Source organism: Daktulosphaira vitifoliae, unplaced genomic scaffold (genome assembly GCF_025091365.1).
Source record: "Daktulosphaira vitifoliae isolate Bord-2020 unplaced genomic scaffold, ASM2509136v1 Scaffold_3, whole genome shotgun sequence".
NCBI lineage: Eukaryota > Metazoa > Arthropoda > Insecta > Hemiptera > Phylloxeridae > Daktulosphaira > Daktulosphaira vitifoliae.
In genome coordinates, this window is record NW_026099574.1 from 5660200 (window position 1) to 5683705 (window position 23506).

General features: G+C 25.2%; 3 protein-coding genes and 1 long non-coding RNA gene across 5 annotated transcripts in view; 3 read left to right on the plus strand and 1 right to left on the minus strand.

Annotated features, from left to right (window-relative positions):
* Positions 1–7430, plus strand: part of LOC126901007 (uncharacterized) — a 29870-nt gene extending 22440 nt beyond the window's left edge. Inside the window, exons 4-12 of the mRNA XM_050677095.1 lie at positions 912–1297; positions 1528–1875; positions 2514–2779; positions 3358–3589; positions 5296–5434; positions 5500–5885; positions 5979–6326; positions 6399–6664; positions 6959–7430. Coding sequence (XP_050533052.1) covers positions 912–1297; positions 1528–1875; positions 2514–2779; positions 3358–3589; positions 5296–5434; positions 5500–5885; positions 5979–6326; positions 6399–6664; positions 6959–7196 — 2609 coding nt within the window. The 3' untranslated portion in view covers positions 7197–7430. The remainder of the gene's footprint in view (positions 1–911; positions 1298–1527; positions 1876–2513; positions 2780–3357; positions 3590–5295; positions 5435–5499; positions 5886–5978; positions 6327–6398; positions 6665–6958) is intronic.
* A 5736-nt stretch (positions 7431–13166) lies between these two features.
* On the plus strand, positions 13167–16756 carry LOC126901084 (facilitated trehalose transporter Tret1-like). Of its 2 annotated transcripts, none has more exons than XM_050677305.1 (7): positions 13167–13316; positions 14007–14104; positions 14529–14667; positions 14727–15112; positions 15175–15522; positions 15806–16071; positions 16406–16756. In XM_050677305.1, the coding sequence occupies exons 2-7, from the start codon at positions 14039–14041 to the stop codon at positions 16638–16640; spliced, it is 1440 nt and encodes a 479-aa protein (XP_050533262.1). In that variant the 5' UTR covers positions 13167–13316; positions 14007–14038; the 3' UTR covers positions 16641–16756. The 2 variants fall into 2 exon arrangements, with proteins under 2 accessions (XP_050533262.1, XP_050533263.1); XM_050677306.1 differs by lacking the exon at positions 13167–13316 and adding an exon at positions 13353–13555.
* Positions 16757–17351: 595 nt separating this feature from the next.
* Positions 17352–19852, plus strand: LOC126901096 (uncharacterized). Its single transcript, XR_007702974.1, has 3 exons — positions 17352–17510; positions 19403–19537; positions 19628–19852. It is a non-coding gene; the product is annotated as an uncharacterized LOC126901096 (long non-coding RNA).
* Positions 18788–21697, minus strand: LOC126901088 (glucoside xylosyltransferase 1). The gene is made up of 7 exons (XM_050677313.1): positions 21362–21697; positions 21138–21294; positions 20939–21070; positions 20470–20662; positions 20258–20407; positions 19617–19789; positions 18788–19522 (listed from the first exon to the last, which is right to left on the minus strand). Exons 1-7 carry the CDS (start codon positions 21517–21519, stop codon positions 19385–19387), a joined length of 1101 nt encoding a protein of 366 aa, XP_050533270.1. The 5' UTR covers positions 21520–21697; the 3' UTR covers positions 18788–19384.
* Positions 21698–23506: the final 1809 nt, after the last annotated feature.

Genomic DNA, 23506 nt, shown 5'->3' on the forward strand with positions numbered 1-23506 from the left:
TATAAATATTTAGACAAAAATAAACATTAACTATTAACAATGTTAACATTAATATTTTTTTATTTAGGTATCAAAAATAAAAAGGTTTTGGTAAATTGAAACATTTTATATTACATTTTTTTTTTGGTTACACGTGTTATTATTTTCAAATGTCTGTCGAGTATATTGAAATTCCCTCAAGTAATGAATATGGACCCAAAGCAATGTTGGCACAGGTTAGTATAAATATTAGATAGAATAATTTTATATATGGACGCAATTAAAGCAAAAATGCTTGACGTGCTGAAATTATGTTATTCTCAACAACCTATAGTAGCCAAGACTCCAACAGGGCCATTGTAAAAAAATATAAGAACTATTTTTTTAATAATAAATCATTTAATTAACATAATTTTTCATATAGCTACATCATATTTTTCATTATCAAAATAACTGTAATGACGTTTCAAACTGATAACAAAATCCTTCGTAAAATGAGAATTAGTTATTTCCACATAATTTTAGTGAATTAGGCATAGGGTACTGATTAAGAGCTGAAGAGTGAAACACAGTTTCATTTATATGAAAATTTAAATATGTTGATGTAAAACAAAAATATTTGTAGGTGAAATTGTAAAAAAAAAAATTTTTCTAAATCAATAAAACAAAAAAGTATTTCTGAAATACTTCATTTTACGTAGTAATATAAATGTAATTGTTTCAGACATTAACTGTATTAGTAATGAGCTGTTTGCTTCTTAATTGTAGTATGGGATTATTTATGCAAACTCTTGTTCTTGGAGACGTGTACCTTAACAAAAATGGTACATTTTCTTTGACAAGTACACAAGCTTCTTGGTTTGGTAAATATTTAATACAAATTTTTTTTTAATCATTATTAACTACAAATGTAACTAATATGTATGGCACAGGAGGTTTGATACCCCTTTGCTATCTACCTGGCAGTTTACTTACAGGATTCTTACAAGATAAAATTGGTAGAAAATATTGCATGATATTAGCCAACATGCCTAGTTTTATTGGATGGTTAATGTTACATTTAGCTGTGTCACCTACAATGCTTTTTATATTTTCAATGGCGACTGGGTTCAGTATAGGGTTTGTTTGTACGCCAGTATTTTCATACATTGGTGAGGTTACAGAGCCTCGAGTTAGAGGCCAGTTGGCTTCTATATCACAAGGTGGATTCATGATTGGTTCTTTGGTAACATCAATATTAGGATACTTTTTTAAATGGAGGACTGTGGCATTTATCAGTTCGATTATCCCAATCATATCTATAATACTTGTATTTTTAGTAAGTACATTCTCATATAACAAAAATTATGGTTGTTATAGTTCACAAATTAAACAAAAATAATTTTTTTTTGTTAAAGAATTATAAATTGTGAAAGTTCTCGGTAAAATTAATATCATTTTTCTAATATTTAACTGAACTAAAAATGTCATTGAATAAATTATATTCTATAATTAATACATTCTACTAGATTCTCATAAATTTTAATTTTATTTAAATATATTTTTTAGATACCTGAATCACCAATATGGTTATTAAGTAGGGGTAAATCTGTCGATGCTATGAAATCATTATGTTGGTTAAGAGGTTGGGTGGAACCGCGAGAAGTTAAACAAGAATATGAAGAACTGGTTCAATACAATAAAATTTCAGGCGTTCACGTCGCAAATAACAGCAAGAAAAATGTGAAATTTACTTCAAATAAATTGTCCATTAAGGATCCTCTTATTTATAGACCACTAAGATTGATTTCTGTATTCTTTTTGGTTTCTATAATTCTCAGCATAATTCCTTGTAAACCATATCTTGAGCATATTTTGACTGAGTTAGGTCTAAAAACAAATCAAAGTCTCATATTGGTAAGTCAATAAAATGTTTAATTTTTAGAAATGAAAAACATTTTTACATTAATGCTTTTTTACTTTTTTAGTTCATGATGAAATTCATGAATACAATTTTTAGTTATTTTTTTCCTATTCCTTCGCTTTAAAAAGGCCAATAATTTCCAATTTACAAGCACAAAAATAATAACCAAAATATTAAAAATAAGTAATAACATATATATAAATATATTTGTTTTTTTTTTTTGAGAATTTTTTGGAGTCATAGAAAGGGTAATGAATGATAGAATTTCCTTAAATTATTATTCATAATATTTTTATCCTATAATATGAATTTTAGTCGTATTTATTTATAATTTAATAGCCTGTAATGTAAAAAACAAAACACTAAGTGTCTTAATATTATGTAACATTTTAACACTTTATTAGAAAAGGGTATTTAAATAATATCGTTTTGATTAATTTCTTAATCTGTTCGTAATCGATGATTATCTAAAAAAATATACTTAAAATAATGCATATATATTTTTAATTTTCTAAAATGTCACAATAATACATATACATATATAGTAATAACATGTATAATTATTCTTATATTCTATAGAAAAAAATTTTATAAAAAAAATATTTGATATCACATACATATTGTATTTTAGATACTTTTGTCTTTTCTTCAAATTTTTCCTTGTGTTATGACATCAATGGTTGTAAAAGGACATGGAAAACGATTCTTAACATTATTAAGTGTATTTGCAAATACTACAGCTGTACTAATCATTGGAATATACTTAATTTTAATAAAAAATCAATTATTAATTAATGTGCCATGGATATTCTTATTTTTGTTTTGCTGGATATATTTTTTCGCTTACGTTTTAACATGTTTACCATGGATTGTATTAAGTGAAATATATCCCAATAAGTAAGTAAAATAATTTCATTTTATAGTCGTATTTTACGTATTTTATACGTAAAATAAAAAAGTCGATTTGAATAGAAGATTGAAATATAAAATGAAAACGACAATAACAATAATTATTATTATAATTACATAATAATAATATAAGTAATATTACAGTACTGCAAATAACTCTTAGTTTTACAATATTAAAATTTGTTTGGACCCAGGGAATAGGAACTTAAGGCAATATTCAATTATGTTTAATGGGTTTAATATTATATAGACTTACTTAAAACGTCCTTATTATTGTCTATCTTTTATTTATAGTTTTATGCTACAAATATATGACAACTTAAAGTAAAGAAAATTTATATCAATAATTAGAAATTGAAAACATTATTTTTTTAAAATTAAATTTTGCTCAATTATCATTTTTTTACATATACCTTTCAGAACCACTTACGCAATCTGATTATTATAAAATTCCGTTATAATTAAAATTTCTAAATGTACTTAATAATATATAATTTTTGAAAAAATATCGTTTCATTTATGACAATTTGTTATAATAAATGCATAATTAAACCAATATTTTTTAGAGCTCGTGGAATTGCAACTGGAACATCAGCAGCTATTTACTATTTACTAACATTTATTTTAGTAAAAGAGTATTTGAGCATTGAAGAATATTTATCACTTGAGTATACCATGATCTCATTTGGCATTATTGGAATCATTGGATTTATCTACTTGTTTTTGTATTTACCAGAAACAGAACACAAAACATTACTGGAAATAGAAGAAATTTTTGATTCTAATAAAAGAGTTCACTGATGTAACATACAAATATATTTATTCCTATGTATTTTTACATAAATAATAAACTAATTTATTATTTATCAATTCATTGAGTTTTCTTAATTACGATTGAATAAGTTCTAATCTCTAATTAGGTACGTACGAATAGCGTAGCTTAGGGACAACGATAAGAGTAATCGTTCCTATAATTATTATTTAGAAGGGGTTTTACTTGCCGTTAGAACATTTTAAGTTGCGAATAAGTTGTTTGATGTCAAATTTGTCATAGCCGAAAAATTTTCGGCAAAAATGGTGTTTTCAGTATTATAGTACACTTTAAGATAAAATATTATAAATAAATATTTATTCAGATATTACCATTATAGGTCATAAAACTTTTAAATGTTAATTTCAGTGGGTCCCTGATATAAATGAATATTAATTATTCGTTTTTATGAAACACTTTATAGTTTCATACGTTTTTTAATTAATAATTGATTTTTTTTTATTTATTAATTGGCAAAATTTTGTAGTGTTATAAATCATTGAAATTATATTTTATAACATGTTTGAATTTATTAAAATATCATATATTAGTATCATAAGAAGAATGTAAAATAGATAACAGTAAAGTTTAATTTATTTATTAATTATAAGAAAATATAAACTAAACTACACTTTAACTTTTGTTGTTTTTTATCACATTGTGAAATTAATTTCCATGTAGTATGATAAAACTACAGAAAAAAATTAAATTACCTAGTTATTATCTAAATATTTTTAATGGTATCACTAGAACTATTATTGTGGTTTTGCTATATTTTTCCTAAATATATTTGTCGAAAATTAATTTGTATTTTGTTATAAAACAACTAAATTTTTTTTTTTTTTGCAAAGATTTTTTCTTTTTTAATGATATTTATTTTAGTTCATATATTACTAATGTAAATTACTCTTCATGTGAAATCATTTGACATACAGTTCTGATAATATATTTTAAATAATGACTTATAATTATATTGAAATTCAATCGGAAATAAACTATGGGCGGAAAGCAAAATGGGCACAAGTAAATATAACACCAGATAAAATGATATTTTCACCAGAAACAAAAATGTTCTAAACCATTTTTTGAGCCGATTTCAAATCTACAATTACAATTTTTTCACTTCTAGTTTTTGAGATAATTATATTAGTAATAAATAAGTAAATTATACAAAATATAATAATTAAAAAACTTTTTCTTTTTTTAGTTTTTATTGATTGTTTATTAATATGTTAACTACAACCTTTGCAAATTTCGATTAAACATATCATGATTTTAATCTTTTAAAGTTAATTTTTACGAAAATTTATAAAATATAATTATAAGGGTGAAGACACATTGCTCTATTTGTCTTCCACTCCGTAAGTACGTTACACAACTAGAAAAAATGTTTGAATTTTCATATTTTAATATTGGAAGTTTTTAACGCATATAATATAACGTAAAATTTTAATAAAGTGTAAAAAAAGTTATATTTGTGTATACATTTTTGAAACTTTAAATTGTACTGTACGTTTGTGTTAAAATTTTATACTGTAAAATGTAGAATTATTTCAAAGGCACTACAAATTTAGATACAAGTTAATGACATTTTTTATACTCGTTAAATTTGTTGACCAATAATACGACTTTAATAAAGTAAAGCTGTAAAAATTACCTCATTATTTTATAACTATGAAGTATTATATTTCAGATATTAGCAGTTATCGCACCGACATTTCAAATTATTAATATTGGGATTATGCTATTTATGCCTACAATAGTTATAAGTGATTTTTATCAACACGAAAATGATGATTTTTCATTAACTAGTAATCAACTTTCTTGGTATGGTGAGTGTTACAAGAACAATGTTGTATAAAATATATTGACCATAAATAACTACTTAATTAACCAGCTAGCATTATATGTATTTATCAACTACCTGGTAGTCTAGTTTCGGGATTCTTGCAAGATAAGTATGGTAGAAAACGATGCATGATTTTGGCAAACATCCCTAGTTTAATCGGATGGGCATTATTACATTACACAACAACTCCCACAATGCTATTACTATCTTCTTTACCGTTGGGATTGAGTATTGGTATAAGTGAAGCTCCTGTATTCTCTTATATTGGAGAAATTGCAGAACCTCGAAATAGAGGTCAACTATCATCAATTGCAAATAGTGGACTTATGCTGGGCTCCGTATTAGGTTCTATTTTGGGATGCTTTTTCAAATGGAGAACTATAGCACTATTTATTATGCTTAGTCCGATAATTTGTGTTTGTCTTATTTTGATAGTAAGAATCATAATAAGGGGTTTTTAAGGAATAATAATTATTATTATTCCTTTAAAATACATATTGTATAAGTTGTTAATTTCATTTTTCCAGATACCAGAATCGCCTATCTGGTTGTTAAGTAATGGCCAAACTGACAAGGCTAAAAAATCATTATGTTGGTTAAGAGGTTGGGTGGAATTGCCTGAAGTCAATGAAGAATACGAAGAATTGGTTCAGTACATTCAACTATCTGGTACTCATATAAGAGAAGGTTCGGAAAAAAAAACGAAGTTAAACTTTATGAAAATGATTTTTAAGGATCCTCTAGTTTATAGACCACTATCTATGCTCTTATTATTCTTTTTTTTCTCCGAAATATTGTGTATCATACCATGCAGGCCATTTATAAAACACTTACTAACAGAAGTAGGTCTGGAAACATATCAGAGTGAAATATTGGTAATTTTAATTATTTTAGTAAATGTTGAAAGGCGTATTTTATTGTTTTTGTCTGGATAATGTATTTTTTAGATTCTATTAGCAGTTATTCAATTTGTGCCATGTGTTGTTCTAATTCTGATTGTTCATCGATACGGAAAACGATTCCTGTCATTACTTAGTTTGACCGCAAATACTGGAGGTGTTTTGTTTATAGGCTTGTATTTAATGTTAATAAAAAATGAGTACTTAACTTGTAAGCCCTGGATATTCTTGCTTTTGTTTTGCTGGATTTATTTTTTTGCCTACATTTTAACATTATTACCGTGGATGGTAATAAGTGAAATATTTCCTAATAAGTAAGTAAAACAATTCCATTCAATTTATTTTTAGTATTAAAATTATTCTTTTAGATGATAATTTAATGGAATTATATTTAAAAATTAACTATACTAATTTAATTCTAACCCAAACTTATTTTTACTTCCTTAAAGTACAAAATTGTGTATTATACTACGTGTATAATAAATACTAAGGAATTAGTATGCATCTTTATACTAATAAAACAAAATTTTTTTTAGTCATAATGTTTCTTTCTACATCAGTATGAGTATTAAATTATAATTCCAAATTTTAATTTTTCTCTGTTATAGTATCCGAGGAGTTACCACTGGGCTATCAGCAGCTTTTTACTATTTATATATATTTTTCTCAACATATTTATACACAAGCATTGAATCATATCTGTCACTTGAGTACACTATGATTTTATTTGGTGTGATCGGAATTGTAGGAATTTTATTTTTATATGTTTATTTACCTGAAACAGAAAATAAAACATTATTGGAAATCGAAGAAATATTTGAGTCAAATAAAAGCGTTTATCAATAAAATAAATAAATTATTTATGTTCTATTGTACTTAAAGAAAATAAGTAAAAATAAAATTTGTAATATAGTTAAAACTGAATTTAAGAATGAAGGGACATAAAGCTAGTGTCAAAACTCAACAAAAATAGGTTAATCAACTTTTTTTTTTTAACAGAATTTTAGAAATCATTTTATGAGTTATGACAAAAAAAAATGCTAATTTATGTATAGGAGCCTGAAATCTTGGGCATTTAAATATAATAATAATGGAAAATATGGTATATGAAAAATATAAAAATTAAATCAAAACAATAATTTTTGTCTGTCNTTTAAATATAATAATAATGGAAAATATGGTATATGAAAAATATAAAAATTAAATCAAAACAATAATTTTTGTCTGTCAAACATATTTTTTATGTTAGTAATATTATTCATCTACGAATATAATTAAAAAATATGTTATCGAATTATTATTTACATAATATTTAAAAAATGTTTAAAAATCTATTGTTGATAAAATTCAGACATCAAACGTAATGAATACAAACTGATTAAATACACATATTTTTATTAACATCAATCATTTCATTACATTCAACAAATAAAACAACAAATAATTGATTAAAATTCGTATTGTTTACCTAACTAAAATGATTTTGAAATTTAAAACCTTGACATGAACCTTAGCTTATTTTAACAAATAAGCTTCATAAAGCCTATCAATGCATAGATAAGATTTTTATGCAACCGTTGGTTGGGCATTTAGAATACTCAAAATACAAAACGTATTTGTACATATCCCAAATAATGCAATTATATTTTTATCCTTAAATACTCAACAATAGCACAGTGAATTCGCAGCATATTTGGGATGACATCGCTGTCATAGTCATAGATTGTTTATTATCAATTATGACTATAAATAGATATACTTTTTATATAGTCAGTTAGTGTATTTATGAACTCACAACAATGTGCTTACTACCATTGATAATAACAATGCTGTGTACCTGCGAATATTGATGTCATAAAAAACCAATTAGCTACCTGTATTTGTAATTCCTTGTGTATTATACATGTATATTAACTCAAAAATTTGAAACTTAAAATTTTTATATCTAATAAACGAATAAAGTTATAATAAAAATTCAAATGCCATTTACTATTAAATTAAAAACTCAAACATTTTATTAAATTAAAAATATGTGTTACCATTTAAAAAAATAAACTTGACCTCCTTACGAGGCATAGGGATGAACTTAAAAAATATTAAATAGTTAATAATTCAAGAATAATGTGTAACCAAAGATAACCAAAAAAAAAATGTTTAAATATATTTATTTTGTAAGTAATTAAGTGGGTTATGATAAAAAAATCACACTATATAGAGTACGAGTGTGACAAAGGAGAACACAAGGTAGGTGAAATGAGGAGGTCAGTGACTGTAGGCGAGGATGTGATTGGAGAGGTGGAGAGTTTTAAATAATTAGGGTCAGTTGTGCAAAAGAGTGGTGGTATTGACGAAGATGTAAGACACAGAATTAAGTGCGGGTGGTTGAACTGGAGAGAAGCGTCTGGCATCTTATGCGTAAAAGAATTTCAATGAGACTGAAAGGTAAATTTTACAAGACTTTAGTGAGGCCATCTATGATGTATGGTTCAGAGTATTGGGCTGTTGATAAGAAAGTAGAGCAGAGAATGAGTGTAGCAGAGATGAGAATGCTTAGATGGATGAATAGAGTGACTAGAAAAGATAGAATAAGGAACGAGCATATAAGAAGCAGTATAGGTGTAGCGTCAATCGTGGATAAGATGAGAGAAAATAGACTTAGATGGTTTGGTCATGTTATGAGAAGAGAAAAATCGGAAGCTGTAAGAACAGTTATAGAAATAAATGTTAAAAGAAGAAGAGATAGAGGAAGACCAAAAAAGAGATGGAGGGACGCTATTGAATATGAAGACAGCTGATGTGAGCGTAGGTGATATGGGAGATCGTGTCAAGTGGAAATTTAGGATAAGGGTGGCCGATCCCAAGTAGTTGGGATTAAGGTGAGGAAGAAGAAGAAAAAATTCAAGAATTCAGGAAATTATTAAGAATTAAAATTGAAAGAAATATAATTGATCTAAGTAAAATTTAAATTAAATTTATAGTTATTTACTAGACAAGTCCATTGAAATCAAAATCGAAAATATCACGATATTGATGAAAAAAACAAAATTTTAACAGTTTTTGCATTAGCTTATTTATTTGAATATACTTTATTATAATGGAAAATTCCATACTATTTCTAAATAACATTATTTTGACAAAAAAACCTCCAAAACTTTTAAACTTGTGATATTTTCAAAAAGAAATTAATCGAGTTTTAAAAGGTAAACAATGATATATTATATTAATAATAGTAATAAATGAAATAGAATTTTACAAAAATATAACTTAACAATATTACTCCCATGGTCTCATCAAGTCATACACCAAAAAATAATAACCAACTTGAATATCCTTTTCATTTGTATAAAATATTTTTTGCTTGTAAGTGCCATAGAAAAACTCTTTCGGAAGGTTGGTTTGTTCAAATATGCTAAGTCAAAACCATTCATTTATAAAAACCCTAAAAATATTTTTTAAATAAAATTTGTCGAATTAATTTTATTCCAAAATTAAAATAATTAATAAATGCTATAACATTAAACAAACCGGCTGAATTGGACAATCTGTCAATTATGCTTTTCCATATATTCGCTCCACACTATTCCAAAGAGAAATTTTTGATGTGAACATGCTCTTTTATTTTGATATAAAAATTTATTATCTTTCCAGTCTCTAATTTTCAACCATACAAGCCAATTAATGTGAAACTTGATTAAATAGAGGTATTTATTAACGCAATATAATTATCTGTTATAAAGTTAAAAATTAAGAATTAATGTATTGTAATAATATTGTTTCGTGTAGGACGGCTAGTTGTGCACCGCACTAAAATGCCGTTTTACATTTTAAGCCTGTTTATGTCGCTATTATTGAATCGTGAGTAGGTCACCTGGGGGATAATGTGTAACGGTACATCCAATAAGTAACGAGAGTAGATAATAATAAAATATAAAATTACCACATAAATTAGAAGTTCTTCGAGGAATATCTTAAATTTAAGGGGTAAAGGGGGGCTTTTGAATACTAATGGCCGGCGAAGCGGCATAAAACAAAATAGTAAACTTCAATAAAACAAATAATAAATAACATTAAAAAATTAAAACATTAAAACATTAAAAAATTAAAAACATTAAAAAATTAAAAACATTAAAAAAAAAACTCAGCTGAATAGATGAAGTTGTTGATAGTGACGAATGGACCGTATAAGATCTTGTGGCAATGGCGTCGAACGTCTGAGTATGACGAGTCAGAGTGCAGATCCAGTCACGTAATGGCAGATGAGAACAGACGGCGGAAAGACGACTACGGCAATGAAGATATTTAGTGATGGTCAGGGCCCAATCACTGGTGGCTTGCAAGGGCACGAGAACTTTGAGCTAAAAAGTGCAATGAACAAATAATAAGAATAACAGCGTACAATATACCATTCAGGCGAAGGCGAAGTGCTACAGAAAAGATGACACATAAAACAATAGAACTAACTGACTTACGACAATGGACTGTACACGGATGACAATTGACACGGAGGTCATCGAATAGCCGAGCTGGGTGGGCAAGGGGGTGAGTAAAGCAAGACGCTGGAGATCAGCTGTCACGCGGTATAATATAATCAACGATGTTTGTAACAACTGGTCTACTAGATCTTTGCTAAATGCCTTCTGTACCAAACAAATATACTATGTTATTGCTAATTTGTGATCAATATATTGTCATTAATTAAAGATTATTTTGATTAACATATTTATTATAATAAATATAAATAGATGGATGTTAAAAAAAACATATTTTTCAAGAGAAAGAAAAAAGTAGATTTTCTTAAAAATTACAAGTTCAACATTTTTAAATTATAAACTTTCATAAAATTCATCTTATTCTGTCGGGTGTGTTTCAGTTAAATTTTTATTTTTGAATTTAACTAATTCTGTTCATAGGTTATAAAAAAATAATATTAAAATAGTAGATTTGTTTTAAACAGAAATTATAACTGCATACAAAATTTAGAAAATTACTTTTACTAATTACTAGAAAAAGACATAATTATCTAGCGGCTGTTGCATTGGTATAAACGTTTGTTCACAAAAACTTGTAATATTCAACTAATAGTTTATTTTTTCTTTACATTAATTATCGTTAAGATGATTGATATTTTACAACATCAAATGAAAATCATGTTATAAAGAATAAAGTAGAAGTATATACAATTTTTATACTTTAAATATTGGTTGTAAATGAAATTTTTTCATGAAAATTATCATCGAATAAATAAGCGCCTAATCCATAGTAAATAAAAAATTGACTAGTAGTATTTGTAGTCATTCAATCCCTTCTCTTTTCTTCCATCTGCAAAACTACCCCTCTATTGCTTTAAAATCGTTCTCCTTATCTTCTTACCAAATCCTCAGTTTTCTACCATTGAAGAGGTTCATTATGACGAACTTCTAGATCCCTCATTTTTAAAAATCAATCCTTTCACGACATTTCAACATCTTCATTTTTTCCATATCGTTTACTCTTTTTCGACTTGATCGTTTTTAACGGCAAAATTATGAAGCGTTGCGATTAATAATAACCTATTAACGTCAAAAACGACAGTTTCGAGCGATAACAGTACAGAAACTCTATAAACATATATTTTAATTTTAGATAACAAAAGGTAATAAAAACATCTAGAGTTCGCTTTAGAATTTAATCATAAGAGGTCATTACCCCGTACAAATGTTTGCCTAGAGCAGTCTTACTTCTTTTTTCTCATTTTATCCCAACTACTTGGGATCGGTCACCCTTATCCTACACTTTCACTTGACACGATCTCCCACATCAGCCGTCCTCATATCGCATTAAATAACATCCCTCCATCTCTTTTTTGGTCTTCCTCTATCTCTTCTTCTTTTAACATTTATTTCTATAACTGTTTTTACAGCTTCCGATTTCTTTCTTCTCATAACATGACCAAACCATCCAAGTCTATTTTCTCTCTTTTCTACACTCCCTCTAATATGTGCGTTCCTTATCCTATCATCTCTAGTCACTCCATTCATCCAAGTATTGTCATCTTTGCTCTATTCTATTGTAAAAAGCTCAACACTCTGAACCATACGTCAATACCAATATTTTGTTCTTTTGCTTAACTGATCCTAAATATTTAAAACTATCCACCTCTCCTGTCACGTCCTCCCTTATTGTCACTGATCTCATTTGACCTACCTCGTGTTCTCCTTTGTCAAAATTGTTCAGCTTAGTACCGTTAAAAATCTTTATCCCTTATACATATTTACAACAAATTATGAAGCCATAATATTTTTTATATTATTATTTTTATAAAAATGTTTTTTTTTTATAGATACATTATTGCTGTTGATTATTGTGATGTGATCAGAAATTATTTATTTCAGTACATTTAAGGTTTGTTATTTTTATTATTGTTTAATTTATATTTATATTAACTATTGATAAACATTATATTTGTATACTTAATATGATCCGTGTAAATTATTGAGTGACATTAACAATCCAATTATTTAGTAGTTAGCTTTTTTATTTTGTTGTTTTATTATTCATTCACTCGTGTGCTTAACAAATATATAGAAAAATTATTTTGTCAAAAGATTGAATACTTTGTATAACATTCAGTTTTCAGAAGATCTACGGTAGTACCGATTAACGACTTGAAAACCAGTATTCATCCCACTACTGATCGTTGGGAATGTAACGGTGTATAATTATATTTTGAGAGGGAGAAATATTTTATACAATTATTGTCTACCATATGATTTGATTTTATCATATCAACACGTGTTAAATATTTTAAACAAAGTTTGTGCTTATCTGTACATATAATTAATTTTTTAAACGAAGTTTTATAAATGTTCAACTTTTAATTTTTAATGTCCTGTTCTCGAGTAATTATTTTGAAAGAATGGACGAGATAATCGTGTAACTCAACGCCAGATTAACAAAGCAACTCAATTGTGATCTATGCACTCTTAAGTACGGCTGACTATTATGATCGTCAATACGTTATTATACCCAATTAAAATAAATTATAAGATTTAAATTGAATGTATATTATATAATTATTTATCTTTTGTTTCATTTGTTTATTTGCTTTTTGGTACAATGGTTATTAAATGTTGAAGTTACTTTTTTTACTTTTTATGATGAAAAGATGTTAATAGTTTTATCTTTATAAATTAAATTATTGTATAATTCGACAAAATAAATATAAGGTACACACAAGATTATTATTTAATTTCAATTATGCACACTCGTATTAAATAAATGCTAGTAAATATAATATTTTACCAAAATTCGGCCGTATAATACATTTAAATAGTTCATTCAAGATAATTTTTATGGGTTTAGTTTAATAAAAAATCATGTCAACCGTGTTTTACATTTTATATAAATGTAGTTAAGGTTCCTAAAAATTTTATGTTTCAAATGTATATCTGTGAATGACCCTTATATTTAAATTTATTATTTACCCCTTTATTTAAATTCAAAAATGTTTTCACTTAAAAAAAAATTGATTAAATTAATTTATATAATTTTTACTAATTTCGTTAGATTGTATACCGAATTAACAGTTGGATCTATGCTGAAATAATAGTATATGACATTCTTGTTCAAGAACGCTAAAAATAAATTTATAAAACACGATTTTTATTTTATTTTCAGTTATTAGTAACAAAATCTACCACTATTAAATAATGTCTGCTAATTATATAGAAATCCCCTCAGAAAGAGACTATGGATCAAAAGCAACATTGGCACAAGTAAACATTTTATACTCAACTATTGATTTTAACATTAAAAATTTAAAAAACCTACCTTAACTATAAGTATTTATAAACACTTAAAATTAATTATTTTAATGGTGTCTTTCATAATTTCCTAAAATATTAAAAAGTATCAACGAATCGTTCACAATTATTTTATATAATAAATTACTCAATTAATAGTAAACATCCTATAGTTATTATTATTATCAGGTTATAAAAAACAAATAACTGAAAGGCACAAATATTAATTAAACTGAAATTTATCGTAAAATTATAATCTGGACTTGCATGAAAAGGGTTCATCAGGAACCGTGGAACTTAACCTAGAATCTACCGAAGAACTCTTCAACTCTAGATGTCTAAAATTTTATAAGAATATCTGAATATAAGAAGATCTGATGGAGAAATTATGTTTCAGACATTAGCTGTTATAGCACAGAGTCTATTACTTATTAATTTGGGAATGGAGTTGTTGATGCCTACAATAGTACTTGGTGATGTGTATCTCAATAAAAATGGTGAATTTTTATTAACGAGTACTCAAGCTTCTTGGTATGGTAAGTGTTTAAAGGAGATAATTACTTAATGGGAATTACAAAGTTTTATTGTATTTCAGGAAGCATTTTATACATTTGTCATCCTCCAGGTAGTTTAATTTCAGGATTTTTACAAGAAAAAGTTGGACGAAAACGTTGTATGATTTTAGCAAATATCCCAAGTATAATTGGATGGACATTTTTACATTTTGCTACATCCCCCACAATGCTTTTCATATCTTCACTGTCAATGGGATTGAGCATAGGTTTCAATGAAGCTCCTATATTCTCCTATATAGGTGAAGTTACGGAACCTCGTATTAGAGGTCAACTAGCAGCAGTAGCGCAAGGTGGACTTTTCATTGGCTCCTTTTTAACTTCAGTATTAGGATATTTTTTCAAGTGGAAAATTATAGCACTCATCAGTGTGTTAAGTCCAATTATATGTATTTTATTTGTCCTTATGGTTAGTATACTGTACACAGCAATAACACCAGGGAGAATAATTTTAAATATATATTATTTTAGATACCAGAATCACCAGTTTGGTTAGCAAATAAAGGTAAAAATGATAAAGCTATAAAATCATTATGTTGGTTAAGAGGTTGGGTAGATTCATCATTAGTTAAAGAGGAATATAAGGAACTGATTCAATACAATCAATTGTCCGGCACACATCACGGAGAAGCCATTGAAAAAAATATCAATTTTACTTCACGAATGATGTTTTTCAAGGATCCCCTTGTTTATAGACCTCTGAGATTGATTTTAGTATTCTTTTTAATTTCTCAAATTCTCAGTATAATTCCGTGCAGGCCATATCTTAAACACATACTGACTGAATTAGGTTTGGTGACAAATCAAAGTCTTATATTGGTAAAATTTTATATTGTAATTACTTATTTATAGAAATGAGTTTAGTGATTATTTTATTCATTTACAAGTCTCACGAAAAAAAGAATATTTTTTGACGTGGAAAATATATTTTTTTTTTATGTTCAAATTTTAAATATTAACTTTATATTTCAAAATTTTTTAAATTGTATTCTATTTTAATTATTAAGGATATATATTATTTAAAATAACACGTACAATAAATCATCAAATTGCATTTGACTACTGAAAAATAACCTAAAACCTGGTTAAAAATTAATTTCAGATTCTTTTTACGGCTTTACAAATTGTTCCATGTTTTTTAACAATTATATTTGTGAAAAAGTATGGGAAAAGGTTCCTGTCATTAATTGGACTGATTGCAAATACTGCTGCCCTATTTGTAATAGGTTTGTATTTGATGTTAATAAAAAATTACTTTTTGACAAAGAAGCCTTGGATATTTTTAATACTGCTTTGCTGGATTTATAGTTTCTCTTATATTTTGATATGTTTACCTTGGACTGTAATGAGTGAAATATATCCCTATAAGTAAGTAAAATCATATTACAATATTATATTTTAAATTAGCCGTTTCGATATAATATTAATAAAATGCGACTGATGTTGTTAAATTTTATAAATGTCAAATTCTGCCAATTATATAAAAATAATGAATTTTCAATTTCCAATAATCAATAAAAAAAAATTAATATTGATATTTCGTGTATTAGATTATAACGCCTTTAAAATATACAGATACCCAAAACTCTATACAATAATAATTTTAATATATAATTCGTTTTTGACTAAAACGATTTGTTTACAATCGTATCAAAACGATGTTTTAGAATATGTGATTAATTTTAAGTGCATGTTGTTTCAGCGTTCGAGGAATTGCCACTGGGTTATCTGCAGCTTTTTATTATTTCTGCATATTTTGTTCTACACGAGTGTATTTAAGTGTTGAAGAATTTTTATCACTAGAGTATACAATGATATTATTTGGCGTAATTGGAGTAATTGGAAGTGTATACGTATACTTTTATTTACCGGAAACAGAAAACAAAAGTTTACTTGAAATAGAAGAAATATTCGAGTCGAACAAAAGAGTTCATTGATGTAACAAATTAATATATTTGTTCCTATGTATTTTTATACGAATAATAAACATTTACCATTTAATAATTGTTTATACTTTGACAATTGTGTTATAAATAAATTATGTAGACCTTTATCAATGAGTGTTTCGAGAATATTTTTTAGTTTGTTTATCACATACTGCTAAAGCATCAAATTCATACATTGTAATAAGTTTGTGTAGTAATAAGTAACTAATAGAGAAGGGCTATAGGCCTGTTAGCTCCCTCCTTCATACATGTAAAATAAACATTTATCTACATTTAAAAAGTCATAAATTGTTAAGAGTTCCACAATATTATTTGATAATCAATCTATAAAATTAAATGAGATAGATCAAATTTGTTTTATCTGGCTTTTAATTAATTACAAGTCAGGTTTTAAATGAACACATAATCACATCACGTATTCTAAAACACTAAGATTATTTTAATTTATAATTATAAATATGGTTTTAATTTTAAGATTAACACTTTTTAAACAAATTTTTCATATGATCTACTATCAAAATGCCTATGATCTATAAATATTTCACCGAAATGAATGCAGTTTTTTATGATCGTATTTAACAAAAATTTGTTATGAGTTATTTATGAAATATTATTCAACGAGAGTAATCAATAAAGATGTTACGAGTAATAATGTAATTATTTGTATTATTACGTAATATAAAAAAACTAAAACCTTTATAGATATAACGTTACATAACTATAATAATATATTTATATTTTGATGTTTTTCTATATTTTATTTTATTAACATTGATATTAATTACTAACTCATCGTACATTATTATATTGCTTAATAAATAATGAGAGGGTCCCGTGTTTTCTATAAATACGACATTGTACGTAAGTATTGAATTACTAAGTACAGCGTAATAACAATAAATATTTGTAATTTTTCGAAAATTTAAGTTTTCTTAAAATTTTTATGATGAAAAAATCACGTATATTTTCTAAAATAATTAATACAGTTCAGTACTTTGGGTCAAAAAGGACCTATTTACAAAAAATAAAGTTTTTCCTATTTTAAAATAACTACTGTAAAAAAAATATGCATGTTGGAAATATCCGAGTTTGCCTTAAAATAGAATTAATATTCTATTTATAGCAACTTAAATCATGCTTTTAATGTACTTAAGAATTCTACAGTAGTTATTTAAAAAAAACAATATTTTTTCTTTTTTGTAGTCCTTTTATAACCCAAGGTAAATATTTATATTTCGAATACATAAAATAATAGAATGGTCATTCGTTAAAGGGAACTATTTATTATCCACTTTTAGGAAAAAAATACTTTTTTTTATTATTGATTAATGCTTATTAGAAGTATTTTAAAACTATTTTTGTACACAAATACAATGTTAAAAAATGAATATTTATACTAAAATATTAATAATTATAACATATAACTTATTTAGTAAAAAAAGTAACTTTTTTAAATTTTAATTATAAATGATTAATTCAAAAAAAAAAAGTTTCGTCCTAAGTTACTACCTGTCAGGTTAAATGTAAAATGTTAAATAAAATAAAAAAATGCTTGAATAAATAGAAAAAATTTTAAAAGAAAACAATAAGCTATATTTACATAATCCTTTTTTATTTAAATATGTTAATAAATATATTTGTTGTGACTTGTTAGTATTTTACATTTTAGATAATATTAAATATTTTCTTTTGACTGTATTATTCTTAAATAAAAATAATAATATAACATCATAGTGAATGAACACTACTTGTAAAAAACTACTATTAAATTTTTGATTAAAAAATTGTCTAACCTGATATTAAAATGTAGTATCTAAGTTTTTATTACAAAAATTATATATAAATTAAGTTCTTCTATCATATCAACATTTTTATTACATAACTAGCTGTTAATTTTTGTATTGGTTAATTATAAATATTTTTACATTATTATGAAAAGATTTTTCCATAGAATTTATTTATTTTAAGAGTGTGACATTCAAATATAAATTTAAAAATATCTTTAAGATAAGATGAACAACTCTTAACTGTTCATTCACTTCAACAGTCACCCTGGCTATTATTTATATTATTTGTAAATAAAATTGGTGATATAACTTTACATATCTTAAATCAATTTTTTAATAAAAACAAACTAGTATTAAAATAAAATAAATATTATTTTTTTATTTGTAATCATATCAAAATTATAATATTTGTTAAAGATATATTGTGTTCCATCATCATAAGTATAAACATTTTTTAACATAGATAAGTAAAAAAATGGCATTAGTGATTCATATTAACACTAACTTAACTAGTAATTAAAGTTATACTTATATATTGTGCAAAATAATTATCACAGCATTATACAAATTAATTAAACTAAATTATCTGATATAAAATATAACTATTTATAACTTAATATTAAAAATTTGCAAATGGTCATTCAAAACAAATAAGAAATAAAATATTTGATCATGTAACTATCCAGTAACAATTGCATTAAATAAAATATAAAAATGTAACAAAAATTAAAAAAGTTTTAATTGATTACTTTCTAAATCTTATAACTAATTAATAAATCTATCTGTCTTTAAGACAAAATAGTGATAATTTGTAATACTGAAGTTATTAACTTCAAAAATTTAAACGAGATCCAATAATTTGCTTTATACAAACAAAACCAAAATAGAATTTCTAATTTGATACTTTAGTAATTTAAAAGTCTATTTTTCTTGCCATTATATATACTATTATTGTGTGTTAAATAGTTGTCTCATATTATAAGTAAATATTGGAGCAAGGCGGCCACAATTCGAACTTATAGTTTCATTTAATAAACTAACCATTGGTTCTAAGAGGTATGTAGTTGGATCACTCCCAAGTTGATACTATTAACCAGAAAGGTAAAACAAAAAAAAAAATTAAAGCTATTAAAAAGTAATTATTAAATTAATTTGATTACAATTAATTATTAAATTATACTTGATATATAGCTCGATAAACAGCTCGAAAAGCAGGCTGTTTGTTTGTCCAAAATGTTGACCTTGAACCGTGAAGAACTGCAATACCGTTTTCTTCTGCAGATTTACAATTACTCATGTACATACAATGATCTGATCGATAGTTATATCGACAAGGATAAACATACACTTTATCTAATGTTTTAGAGTACATAAATATATATTATTTACATATTAATAAGTAGAATACTACGTATACTATGTATAAAAATATCACTAAATTTGACCCAGTCAAACTCCAAATCTTAGTGGCAATTCTTAATAACTACGAATTTTGCGAAAATTACTATATAAGAATTTTTTTTTAATATTCTTATGATTAATTTAAAAAGTAAGCATTTGTATGATACAATAAGTATTTTTACTCTTAATTATAATTATATTAAATAGCATATTTAATTTTAATATTCAATGAAAAAAAAAAAATTATATTATTTATTTCATATGCTTTTTTGGTAAAATATTTATCATTTTTTAAACAAATATATAATTTGTTAATGATAAATAATAAATTTTAAGTTTTTATTTTAACTATAAACAATTTAGATATGAGGTATTGCCAGTGATTAAAGTAACAATATAATTAAATTTTTTTTTCCTTACCAGGATAATCATGAAATATTATATTAATAATATCCTGATCACCCCAAGTTAGCTGCTTTCTATATTTTTCTAAAATTGGTTCAAGTTTATCAACCCAATTAAATGCTCTCATTCTTGTGAGGTTCATTAACATAACACCAGAATTTAATCCTATTAATAAAATAATGAATTTAAAATTTAATAAATGAAATAATTATCAAATAAATACATACCTAATTTTCCATAGTAAGGATGTTTAGCAAATCTGTTGTACCATCCAACATTCATATCTTCATGTTCTGGTACCAAAGCTGCCAATTGAGATGAGTTCATTAGTGCAAAGTGTCTCCAAACATCCATCACATTATTCAAAAATAATGTATCAGTGTCAACATACAGAACGGAATCTAAATGACTTAAAACTGACTAGAATATTAACATAATTTTTAAATTAGATATTTTTAAGTTAGGATACTAATTCTATGAAGAAAAATGTATTTCATTGTTTTTTATGAAATAGAGTAGACTCATTTTAGTTAAAAAAGTATCTTATGATATTTTAATAAAAACCAAAATTCATAATATTTATGACATAAATGATGAATTAAAATAAACTGAAATTCTTGAAATCTCTTTAAAGTTATATAATACAAGGTCATTTTATACAGTAATTTGGAGTATATATATAAAAAATTAACTCACAGGTAAGAAAAGTCGCTCAGATGCACATGGTTGAAATAACTTTTTCCATTCATTTGAATGTTCTTTAGGAAAAGTAATACTGTGAATCTCGTAAGTAAAAGAATCATTTGTTAGTAATTTCCATTCTCGAAGCTAAAATTAGTATTAAATATGTGTTAGTAAAAAATTCTATTCATCAGATTAACTAAAAAATAATTACAGTTTCATCAAAATCTTGTTGAATATTTTTCTCTGCAACAATGATAATTCGAAGATTAGCATCACCGCGAAAGACGATAGCTGATTTTATCATAACTAAAGCTTCAGTAGTTATTTTACCACAAACAACTACTGCAACTACAACTTCAATATTTTTTCTGTAATTTTTATATTATCAAATAAATATCTGTTTAAAAAAAAATTATTTTATTCAATATATTTTACCTAGTTTGGAATAAATTTCTGGATTGACTTGGAAGTTCTGTTAACGGGTTATCGATAAATAGAATAAAAGTTGATTTATCGAATAAATATAGAAAAAATAAAATAATTATAATTCCTAACATTAAAGGTAATATGTACGAAAATTTAAACCGAACCATTTTTAGTAAAATTTACTTTTATACTTTATAAATAAGAAAACTTATTTAACAGTCATCAAGGTATATTTAAAAGAAAATCACCAAAAAAATACATTTTGTATTTTAAAGAGGCAAATTCAATATTTTAACTTTACAAATACATAACGTCTGGAAGTTAGTTCCCGAGAATCAGCGCCCAACCACAAAAACTGATAAGACGGTAACCATAATAATGTTCATTGGGTTGCATTACTGTAAGAATTCAAGGGAAAGAAGTACCCATAATTTTAATTTCATCATTATAATTATAAAATGTATATAAATTATAATTATTATACTATAAAAAAAAGGGAACACAAAAATGTATAATTTATAATAATACATCTTGATAGTAATTGTTTTTTTTTTAATTTTCTAATTATTAAATGAAAATTATTATGGTAATAATCTACGAAATTAATTTTTTCTTAACTTCGGAAATTGAAAATGTATAACTGAAATCCTTGTAAAAATAACAGTCATATATAAAAATATTATATAAATATGTATTCCAAAATATATAAGTGCGTATGCAAAAAATATATATAACATATACAACAATTTAATACATTATAAAACTATACAAAAATAAATACAATGAAAAAGACCCCACATAATACAACCTCCTCTCTAAAGAAAATATAACATTTATATTAGAAATATTAATAATCACAAGTATTTATACATTCTAATACACTTAGGATAAATTCCCTGAGTCGTGCCAAGACGATACTAATACCTATGAATATCTGACAAAATTTCCTATTAGAAATATTATTTATAAAGGATACAAACAATAAAATAACTCTCCCCCAAAGAAACAATCAATATTTCAGAAATACTGAAATCGTATAAACCGATATTTACAAATACACATTGGCATACACTAATATATGATGTAGAAATCATTATAGGGGGGTATAAACCCATCACTTGTAACCTGCGAAACTAAGTTTTTCTTATGGACAATTTTACAAAGATGTTCACTATATCAATACAAAAAAATTAGTTTGTTGATTGTATAAGTCAATTTTAAACTTAATAATTTATTTAATATTTAGAAAAAATGTATATTAAAATATTAGTAATTTATTGAACTTACAAATGTAATATTATTAATTTAAGTAAAAACTATTTACTTAAATACAATATTAAAAAACCCAGCACAGGGGGGTCGCGGCAGAGTGGTGACGTGGCATAGTTGGATCAAGTATAATGATATCTGACAGTGATTAAAATCACTATCAAAAATAAACGCTTCGATGCAAATCTTTAGATAGTGTTTAATTTTAAAAAATTGGTGGATTATTCCAAAAGCTTCATAAACTGCTAGTTCCTTATTAATATCCTGATTAAGATAAAGTATGTCGAATGAAAAAGGGATTATTAAAAAATAGTATTTCCCATAAAAAAATTATATTGATCAATACACTTTTCAATAAGTTATAGCATTATAATGTTAAAAATGTAAAAAATAAAATTGAGAATTTTCACACAATAATAGCATTTGGTAGCCATTTTCACCGTGAAGACAAAATAAAGTCCGAAATTTTTTTTTTACATAATAAAGTAGATTACATTAGCTTTAATTTAATATATATATAAAAGTGTCAGACTTTCCGGAACACTTTCAAAATTTAAGTTGAAAAAGTCAATTTTTTGTGAAAAAGTTGTCATTTTGAATCCCCCCCTGTAGGCAGGTAAAAAGTCAGATTTATAAAAAAAATATACCAAATGATAGGTAATGACATCATGCATCTATAAAAGAAAGAATTATATTAATATGTTCATTTTTAAAAAAGTTACGACAGTTTTTAGTAAAAAAAATTGAAAAATTTTCGAAAATTAGCGATTTTTAAATTTATAATTTTTTTGGAGGTTTCCCCCATTTACGGGGAACGAGGGAAATTTTTTCAATTTTTAAGGGTAATGTCTTCGACTAGATACGATTTGTGATCTTTTGACGTAT

Coding starts and splice junctions, on each gene's coding strand:
- LOC126901084 (XM_050677305.1), top strand. CDS start 14,039: ATGTCTGCTAATTATATAGAAATCCCCTCAGAAAGAGACTATGGATCA. Junction 14,668..14,726: donor TACTCAAGCTTCTTGGTATG/GTAAGTGTTTAA, acceptor ATTGTATTTCAG/GAAGCATTTTATACATTTGT. Junction 15,113..15,174: donor GTATTTTATTTGTCCTTATG/GTTAGTATACTG, acceptor ATATTATTTTAG/ATACCAGAATCACCAGTTTG.
- LOC126901088 (XM_050677313.1), bottom strand. CDS start 21,519: ATGGTTCGGTTTAAATTTTCGTACATATTACCTTTAATGTTAGGAATT. Junction 21,071..21,137: donor AACAAGATTTTGATGAAACT/GTAATTATTTTT, acceptor TACTAATTTTAG/CTTCGAGAATGGAAATTACT. Junction 20,663..20,938: donor CTGAGCGACTTTTCTTACCT/GTGAGTTAATTT, acceptor TTAATATTCTAG/TCAGTTTTAAGTCATTTAGA.